Source organism: Tasmannia lanceolata, unplaced genomic scaffold (genome assembly GCF_043159265.1).
Source record: "Tasmannia lanceolata isolate RefF3 unplaced genomic scaffold, GAP_Taslan_0.1 ptg000015l, whole genome shotgun sequence".
Taxonomy (NCBI): Eukaryota; Viridiplantae; Streptophyta; class Magnoliopsida; order Canellales; family Winteraceae; genus Tasmannia; species Tasmannia lanceolata.
The window spans coordinates 37,769,803-37,780,174 of record NW_027518692.1 but is presented as its reverse complement, the minus strand read 5'-3'; the positions used below and the strand labels follow the sequence as shown (position 1 = coordinate 37,780,174).

The following is a 10,372-nucleotide window of genomic DNA, read 5'->3' as shown; positions in this document are numbered from 1 at the left end:
AATTGTCTTATAAATAGACGGGAAAGGAATCAAGGATAACGTCAGTGAAGGGTATTATGGTCATTTTATACGTGTCGTTATTCTTGACCAATAATGATAAGGTAACCGATTTGGGGACCAAATGTGGAACCGAATAAGAAATCTTTCCTTCGGCCTTTTGGCTTTTTTTCATTAAATTGCAAAACAAACCCTTCTATGCCATGTGGCATGTGGAGATTTGTTGGGTTATACTCTCGGTTCCACTCGGTCTCCATAACTGCACTCATTTTTTTATTGGTAGTTTGATGCGAATTATTTGCCTTGGGTTAGAGTTGAAGTTATTTAATTAATGGCGGGGGCCCATAGTGTAATTAATAATCTTTTAGTCACTGAGGGCGCCATTTCAGCTGCTTTAGCAATTAGCATACCTCTGGAAAGAGGAAGGTCTACTGGTTAAGTAAAAAGAGGAATGCTAGATTCATAGGGGCCCTTGCAAAATAAGGGGCAAAGGGCACACCTATTGGTCAAAAACCATTAAAGACAGTTATGATTCCAATTTTATGTGTCATCTTTAATGCTATTTGACCAATGAGGGCGCCCTTTGCCCCTTATTTTGCAAGGGCGCCTGTGAATCTAGCATTCCTCAAGTATATAAATGATTAAATAACACCGACTGTTTGTTTAAGATTATGACAACCGGTTGGGATTGCTAAACCAATTACTGGACTCAAATTTAAATGTAATTTTGAGGAGTCCAATATTCAGTTTGGCACTCACAATCAGTTGTCATAATCTTAGACGACGTGCCTTTAACAATTTATGCTATTAGATTAATTGGTTGTTTCACATGGTATTAGAGTTATTGCCTCTCGGGCATGTCCCAGGTTCAAACCCCAACAACGTATTTGGCCAACTTAGAAAAGGGAAAGGTCTAGAATCATCCAATTAGTGTGGGACCAAGGGCAATAGGCTTAACTTGTGATGGCGGGCCCTATCAACTTACACGTGATAGCGACCCTACAGGCTGAGGTTGTCCCAACCTTACCCTGTCCTCGAATTATTTTTCTTCTGAACAGGCTATGAACAAAGAGAAATTATATGATGTCCGACCGTGAAAATGTAAAGGGCGGAAGGAGACAAAACCTGCTGCCTTAGTTTTTGATCCAAGGAAAAGTAAAAAACGGGGCTTTCCCTTGGATTAAAAATCAAGGGAGAGAGGTTTTCTCTCTCTCCGCTCTTCATTTTCACGGTCGGGCATCATATAATTTCTCATGAACAAAAGTGCAAAAGGTTATTCAAAACATTCACTCTTTTTATATTTACTTTCGATAACATTTTTGGAGATACTGTGTGAAATAATTTGTGACTTAAGCCGCTCCGTATATCCCAATTATACATTGGTGTGCGACATTTGATTATTGGTGTCTGACATTTGATTTAACATATAACATGTGTTTTGATTAGGGGTGGCAACAGTTCGGTTTTGCTTCGGTTTGACCCCAAACCGGAACCGAACCGAACCGAAACACTCTGAGCCGAACCGAACCGATCATACACTCCAAACCGATGAAAAGGAGCACATTTATCATTTTCCTATGAAAGGGGCGCATTTATCATTGTCCAAACCGAACCGAAACCAAATCGAAACCGAAACCGAACCAATCATCGGTTCGGTTTTGCCAGCTTGATTGGGTGAATAAGATTGCCATTCAGCAGGGGACTAGGCCACTATATAAATGGCTTTCCAATGGATTAGTAGATCAACAACCCTAACTAACATACACACATATGGTAGAGCTTGTAGTCCATATTCTTTTTGAGCATTCCCAATAACAGATATTGGATCTGATCGATATTGATATACCATCGATATTGATATACTGAGTATTTGGAATTGAATATTTTCGGCAGTAGATCACAAAATCTTGCCAATTTTCTGTCTAATGAATGAGTCCGTTTTAAAATTGCCAGGCCTTCAGGCCACTCCCGGGTCTATGCTTCAACAGAAATTACACTTACTGTTGGAACCCATTGATTAACGTGTCATATTAATTCTGTGGAATTAGGAAACATGGGTTGGCATGGATTGAGCTTTTGCTTAAAAAATGAATTGGATTTCTCATAACTTGATTACCTTACAAGGAAAAAATCTCAATTTGAGCATATTGTCAGCATTCCTCTTTTTATGATATAGAAGGTTGAAGGAGATTTCATATAAAAATTTCTTATTTTTAAGCCTAAAAAATGAGAACTTTCGGCTCCAACCTCAACTTTCAAATCGGAATTGTTTTACTTTAAACCCATTAGTTTATCCGTAATTGGTAGGTGGGCCCTTGAACAAACAATCGAACCATTATAGACAACATAACATTTTATTGACAGGACAAAATTACTCTTAGGAATGCTAAACTGAAGGTCGCCTTAGGAAAAAAAAAAACATGATTTCTGCAAAGGCACCCTCTATTTCATGAGTTAATTTTCAATAGAGTAGAGAAGTCATCTTCAACGGCTAAACAACACCGACACCACCGGAGTCTCATCTCTTGAGTAATACGTCAGCATAGAGTCTGGCTGACAAGAGGATGGACACAGCAGTGAAAAATCAATCTAAAAATTATGTTTTGATTATAAATTTTACTATGGAAATAATGCTCTAATCAGGTCTTGTTCATCAATACTATGGAATGCATTTCTAAATGGATTTGGCATAATTAGATTTAGGAACGACACCCATAGAGAATAACAACCCAAGTGCAGATAGAATTTGTCTATTGAGTTAAAGCACACACATATAGATCTTCATCAATGGTCTACAGAGATAATTACAAGATTTTGGATCGTAAAGTGAAGGGTTGATTGTGCAAGAATTGAGTTTACTCAGACCTTGCTACATTCGCATGTAATGTGTCCTTGTCTACTCTGTAATTAGCAAGGTTGCTTCCCTTACTGGTGCTGGAACCTGCAAAAGTTGAAAACCATAAATCCAAGTTAGCAGAGCTGAGAGAGGGGTGGATTGATCAGCAACAGGAGGAATTCATTCTTTTTTAAGCATATATTGGTAGCCCCGTAGCAGCATTAGAATTCAAGACTGAAAAATAGTTACCAACTGATTCACAGTTCTACAATAGGAAAGGAATAAAGGGAAAGCTTCCCAGATCACATTTGGGCTCTTTTTTGGCCGACTGAAGGAACTCTCTTAACACAAGCCCTTTATAGTCCATGAGCAAAGCCAACAGAAAGAGACATTATCCTGTTGATAATCCATTTAATTTTAATGCCATATAGACTTTATCAACTAGGACAAGTGTATATATGCCAAAGAAACAGAAAGTTCAGTCACATCATCTCAAAAGCACTGGGAAATCATGCAAAGCTTTTCCTAGACCAAGAGTTGGTACGTAGTCTTTTAGTATTAAAAAAAGGTACTATGTGAGAGTTGGTACACAGTAGTTTAGTATTAATATCGAACATAGAAACTAATCCCTGCGCACTCAAAGACTAATTTTTCTCCATTGTGTGTGCACCCACCCACCCACCCACCCACCGGCATATACTAAAAAGGCTTACTCTAAAAGATGGGAGTCCCATTACTTAGTCTGAAAAAAAGTTGGGTGATACATGACATGTGGAGCTTAGTACCGAACATTGAAAGCGGAAGAAGGTTTGGCGAATAAGCACAAGCTCCTAAAAGTTGTGACAGGAACGAGTAAAGACACTCTACATGTGACACCTCTCCTAGATAACCTTCACCAAGAGCAAACACAGAAAAGTTTTCAACCATGATTGTTTCTAGCTTATTGGTTCTTTGATTCTGTTACAAAAGCTTCTTTTTGTACCGTTCAATTCAAAGAAACAAAAATGTAATAAAAAAGAAAGAGAAGGAAAAAATACTGATCTATATATTAATAGATCAGTATAAATATATTTATTCACTGCAGAATAGCTAGAGAGGTTTGGGGTGGCATATTGTCAAGATTTGGGATAGAGCGGGTGTTCCCGGCGACTATTAAAAAGTTGTTTGAAGGATGGACTTCGACTCCTTGGAAGAAAAAAGGAAAGGTGATTTGGTTGCTCTCTTTTCTTGAAGTTTTGTGGGTGATATGGAAAGAGAGAAATGACAGAGTATTTGAAGGTGTGGCAAAGTCTTCCAATTTTTCTCTTCACAAAAGTTATTTCTTTAACCATTGTCTGGGCCAAATCCATTCCTCTTTTTTGCTTTGTTTCGGCTTTTGAGTTATGGGAGGGATGGAAGGTGGTATGCAATAGTATGGAGTCCAGGCCAATAGTTATCCAGAATTGGCAACCCCTACCAAATGGAATGCTGAAACTTAATTTTGATGGGTCGAGTGTTGGAAACCCGGGACCCTCTGGCATTGGGGGTGTTCTAAGATATTCAAGGGGGGAGGTCTCTTGGGCTTTTTCAGGACCGATTGGGGTAGCGGATGCTAGTGAGGCGGAGGTTAGGGATGCTCATAAAGGTATCACTTATGTGGATAGAAATAGCCTGGACCAATTGATAGTGGAAGGTGATTCTCTCAATGTCATATGGTGGCTCAAGGACTCTTTGGTTCCCCCATGGAGGTTTGCTCATCTGTTTGATGAGATCAGAGATAGAGTGGAGGGCTACTCGGTTACCTTCTGTCATGTTAGAAGATCAGCAAATGGGATTGGAAACAGACTAGCCAGGGAAGGAGTAAATAGTCAGGACCTTCAAATGTTTGATTTCTTGCCCCCATAGGAGGGTTGTCTGTTTGTTTCTTTGTTTTATATCTTTATTTTTGTTCTTTTTTCTCTTTTCTGTATTTGGGTGGACCTCCTCGGTTCTCCTTAATTATTACTGAAAAGCTTCTACCATTAAAAAAAAAGAAAAAATACTGATCTACCATCCATCCTCGAATTTACATATAAACCCAAATTTATCTAGGGGACATATAAATGATGCTTCATTAAATTGTTGGTTAGGTTCAGAAATATATCCTTTGCCTGATAAAATCAACACATAAGCCTTGGATGATTCAATGTGCATGAATACTGTTAAAGTATAAAAGATTAAATACCCTCCTTCTCCAACAACTTAAGCTTTTGGAGAAGTCGGTAAGTTTCTAACATGGTATCAGAGCCAAAGCACTCGAGTTCAAACCTCCCTGATGTCAAAAAAAATAAAAATCCACAAGCAATTGTCGGCCCAAGGTGGGACCACATGTGCCCCGTGTTTGCCAAGTGGGCCACACAGGAGGGGGAGTGTTAAAGTATAAAAGATTAAATACTGCCCTTCTCCAACAGCTTAAGCTTTTGGAGAATTCGGTAAGTTTCTAACAAATACAAACCTCACTGTGCACACAACATGCATATGTATCCATAAACACATAATTCAAAACATGAAGCACACTTGTGTCGACGGTTCACTACTATACCATCAAAAATATTTATTCCAGACAGCAGATGTGAAAGAAAACATGAGAATATGGGGTGCAAAAACAGAGAGGTTGAGGACAACTCTCATTCAGAAAATGTCTAAGGAAAGCTTGAGGTATGTTGCAATTTATAAAGAAACAAAGACAATGCTATGGAAGTTAAGCACCAACAGATGGCATACTAATAGCAGCTGAGGCACAATGATGTCAAGCAACCATGTACAACCTTTTTGCCTAACTTCCAATCATTTTACATGGGATGCTTTGAAGGGAGATGAACAATGTCATGAATTATGTGAAGGGATTATCTGAAGGCCCATAGCTTCTAGCTTCAACCATTTTGGAAATAGGATCTTTTATCTGCTTTCTCAATCCATCTTTGCTCCGCCAATAACGGGCAGCCAATAAAGAAGCGGACAAATTGGCTAAAGATGGCATCACTTGTTCGAGTCTTTTTACTAGCAAATTCTTTTCCCATCGTGTAATCATTGTGAGGTCTGTATTTTTTCCCCTTGGCTAAAGATGGCATTGCTCGGGTCTACCTAGGGGACATCTGGTCCTCTCTTGTATATGTTTCTTTTTGTGAATACAAATTACCATCTTAAAAAAATCATTTTACATGGATACACACACACACACACACACATTCATTTATGCGATTAATTTGTGATTTTCATTTGTCTTAATTGTGATTGCTGTTTTCTTAACTACACATGCATCATATATATTAGGAATGCAGGACAGATAGCGACAACGATAAGGTAGTAGACTGTATGGAAGCAAGCCAATTGGCTTCTCAGTTTGAAACTGCCTTAGCATGCGAAGCAGTAGAAACGCTATCCACATGATGAAGTGATGGGTCCCTTACCTATTCTTGTGAGTAGAATGGCATGCAATTTAGGATGGGATCAAGTTGATCATTAGTATCCCAGAAAGGAAGAGAATCACACACAAAAAAAAAGAGAGAGAGGAAGAGATGCGAGAAAGATAAAATGGGAAGAAAGAGGGCATGGATCTTAGAAGTACGAAACGGGTACTGGGGCAGGGGCAGGGAAGCTGGAGTCTCTAAGATTGGGAGTGCCATAGGAGCGTTTATATAATATATTTTTATGTCTTTCAAAATCCAAGTACATCAAAAAATAGTAATTTCTAACCATCTTCATAATTCTTTCAAAATTTAAGTACATTCAAAAGTAGTAATTTGTTATCATCTTCATTCTCGTTTCCTATCTCCTCGAGCCTTCTAAAGACTCCTTTGTACTTACTCCAATGAAGTATTTTAAAGAGTTTGAGAAGTTTGATGCACGGAAGTTAGTGATGATGAGACTGATGGAGTAATAGGAGCAGGTTAGGAGCACCATGGAGCGGTTTCCAGCTCTTCGGGATTGTGTTCCTTGGTCGCTCCTTTCTAAGGAGTGGAGGAAGGAGCGACGAATCACAGTTCTAGCATGGAAGCGGCACCCATGAGGAAGATTCCTCCTTTTACGGCATGGATAGAAGCACCAACTTAGGATATGGAGAACACAAACAAAATTGATTGGCTTATTGATTTGAAAAAATAAAGGGGTTGGGGGGGAACCTGTAGGCAGATGTATCATTATCCGGTTATCCCAAAGAAAGGAAGCCTAGACTAAAGCTACTGTGTGCAGACAATGTTGGGCTTAGGGAACCCCATGAGTTCTAAATAAACTCATTGGGTCCAAGTAGAGAAATCATCTGTTCTTCCCCAAATCAAGATAAAATTGTCGGTTACAGAACCCTTTTGTCCCTCTCATTGTACATTTAATGCTAGAAAAGAGCACTATGTGCGAAGACAAAAAATTTCTAGAGCTATTCAACATTTGCTTTGCTGGGATTGTGATTTGCAATGACAGAAGAACTGGACATTCGATCTGAAACAAACTTGATATCTAGTTCACCTGCTTCATCATAAACAAATTGTTGGAATGTAAGCAATAGTATATGCCCATGAAACAAAACCCAAAAATTTGCGAGTTATATTTTCAAAATTCGAGTATCGGAGCTTTTGAGTAAACAATCTGTTGGGAAAGTTTCCTTGTTTCCCATAACTTGGTTTTCCAAGTTCTGGTTTGCACCCCTGTCAGTTTTGAGTAGTACTATGATGGGTGACCTCTTGGGAAGTCCTCGTGTTGCATCCCTCTAACCTTTTCAGAAAAAAAGAAGGTTCTAGTGGGTAACCAAAATAGAAATGAGACGGTTTAGGTTTTTGAAAAACCCAAGTTTAAAAGGGAAACTGCACGTACAAGTGTGGTGGCTGGAGAAAGTGAGGGAGAAAGAGAGAGGATAGAAACGGAGAGAGCAAGAGAGCGAAAGAGTTTCCTCTCGGGTTTTCTCTTGTGGAGTTTTCTCGGGTTTCTCTTGGGTACGGTCTTGGTTGAGAGAAGCAAGGAAAGGGTTGTGGTTTGTGGGTTAGCAGTTTAATCTAGCAAGGAAAGGGTTGTGGTTTGTGGGTTAGCAATTTAATCTTTCTGTAATCCTTGTATATTGTTTTCTCATAGCGAAGATCGTGTTCTAGCCTGTGGACGTAGGTATCTTGGCTGAACCATGCAAAATCTAGGTGTTCAACATTTGGTTTATATATTTATTTCTCCTTTTCACCTCTTTGTGCACGACGGGATTAGATTTGCTAAGCAGATTTTCTCAACAAGTGGTATCAGAGTTCAGATTGGAGCGATCGTCATTGGGCTGCAGTTGGAGTGATTGTGGGTGTTGTGGTTGGAACACGATTAGAGCGATCGCTGGTGCTAGAAAGATTGTTCGTGGAATTCTCTCATTTGAGGTGGAGCTCTGCAACGAGGGTGATCTGAGATGACGTTAAAATCGGTTTCTAAGTAATTTAACATCGACATGTTTAACAAAAAGGTTAGCTTCACCCTAAGATAGATGAGAGTGAAAGACATCCTTGTTCAACGGAGCCTGGTTAAGGTGTTGAAAGGAAATGATGGAAAGGCAGAGCCGATGAGGGATACCGAGTACATCGGATGCATCATTTGATCAGAGACATAGTGAATAGTGTTCCTAAGATCTCGATGGTTGGTGGAAATAGAGTGGTGCACGCACAGGATCTCTTCCTACATTGGTGCAGAGATATATTTCTAAGTTGCATACGATGATAAGGAGATGATAGTTCTTGTGTTGGGAAGGATTGACTGAGATCCTTCTCCAAGGTTGACTGGGTAAGTCAACGAGTTGGCAGCTATACCTGTGCATAGCTACACATGTGCATTGGCCGTATTAATCGAGTCCGCTGGAGTCAGAACCGAGATGATTCGATGGTGTGAAGGTACTTCAGAAGGCAAATGGTGGTTTGCGGCGACATCAATGGAAAATCTTCATTTGGCTGGGAAACAAGCCAATATGGGGATTGTTGGGAAAGTTGCCGCGTTTCCTAAAAATGTTTGAAATTTTAGGGAAAATGTTTGAAAATATTTATACAAGCTGTTACAACCGGTTTACAACATGTGTAACTGCCTATAACTAATCATATTTGAAAACAAATAACAAAACTAAAAAACTAACTGTTCCTACCACCCTACAATCCAAGCTTAGATCCGTTGATCTTAATATATTCTAACATTTCCCATAACTTGGTATTCCAAGTTCTAGTGGGTAACCAAAATAGAAATGGGACGGTTTAGGTTTTTGGAAAACCTAAGTTTAAAAGGGAAAACACACGTACAAGTGTAGTTGCTAGAGAAAGTGAGAGAGAAGGGGAGAGGGAGGAAGAGTTTCCTCTAAATTTTTTCTCAGGTTTCTCTTGGGTACGGTCTTGGTTGAGAGAAGCAAGGAAAGGGTTGTGGTTTGCAAGTTGGTCTACTACTTAAAATCCCGTAGACGCAGGCATCTTGGCCGAACCACTACTTACAATCCCGGTGTTCATCTTATGGTTTGTGTTTATTTCTACTTTCCGTTTATTTCTGGACGGACTTTCTCAACACTGTCAAAACATATTTAACCAAACCACTAATCTAATAAAAGAACATAACAGGATATCAAGTCAAAGCCTAAAAAAAAAATAAAAAAAATAAAAGAAAAAGAAAACTAATTACCCGTAAGAGGCCTTTGCAAACCCCTTGAAGTAAACCCTTGTCCTTGCAGGATCGCACGTCCTTGAATTGCGCGATCTGAAGCTTCTTGGTAATCCATCCAACCTCAAAATAGATAGAATCGGACGGTGGCAAATCGACCTTGATCTCATCAACATCAAACCATAAGAACAATCTCTTCACTTGGATCCCTTTCAGATCTGAGATCGATCCGTATTTGATCGTACCAGTGATTCTTCGATCGTAATAGACGAGATAATCGAATTGGATATAGCAGGGTTTCTCTAATTCAACGACGAATTTTCCGTCATCGGAAAGAGAGAAGTTTTGGACGGAATCCGGCAAGAGTCCGCTGGGGAGTCCGAATTGCGGGAGCAGTTCGTAGACTGTGGTGTTGTTGGATTCTGAAATCGCTGAGTCTGCGAAAGTGGAAGAAAAGAAGGAGAATGAAAAGAGAAGGAGGAGGAGGGTTTTCGAAGAGGGAAGCATTTCTCTGAAATGCGAAAAATGATGTTTTTTGGTTTTGCAGGAGAAAAAGGGGGTTTTTGAGCAAGTTTTGAGGGTTTGGAGTGCAAAGGATTTGAATGCAGCTTCTTTATAGGGGAGAAAGACTACCTTCAAAGTCACTTTCACAATCAATGCTAAGAGACAATTTTTAGGTCCTGTCAAGGATGGGGCGAAATTATAATATTTTGGAATAAAATGACTAGAATAACCCTAACATCTCTACACTTATTTCTGCTAATTGTTAATAATCATCTTGTAGATCACAAATCAAATGGTTAAGATCATCTCAGTAGTTTGATTTTTGTAAGATCTTCTCACAAATCAAATTATCCTACAACCATCAATTATTTGCCTGATGCAGTGCATCCATGCAGTTCGTAGGCCGAGAACCACAAGCAGAAAATT

At 39.3% G+C, this 10,372-nt stretch overlaps 1 protein-coding gene across 1 annotated transcript; it reads right to left on the bottom strand.

The window, feature by feature from the left end:
* Nucleotides 1-2,714: 2,714 nt before the first annotated feature.
* On the bottom strand, nt 2,715-10,051 carry LOC143845893 (uncharacterized). Its single transcript, XM_077354299.1, has 2 exons — nt 9,464-10,051; nt 2,715-2,938 (listed from the first exon to the last, which is right to left on the bottom strand). The coding sequence occupies exons 1-2, from the start codon at nt 9,947-9,949 to the stop codon at nt 2,894-2,896; spliced, it is 531 nt and encodes a 176-aa protein (XP_077210414.1). The 5' UTR covers nt 9,950-10,051; the 3' UTR covers nt 2,715-2,893.
* Nucleotides 10,052-10,372: the final 321 nt, after the last annotated feature.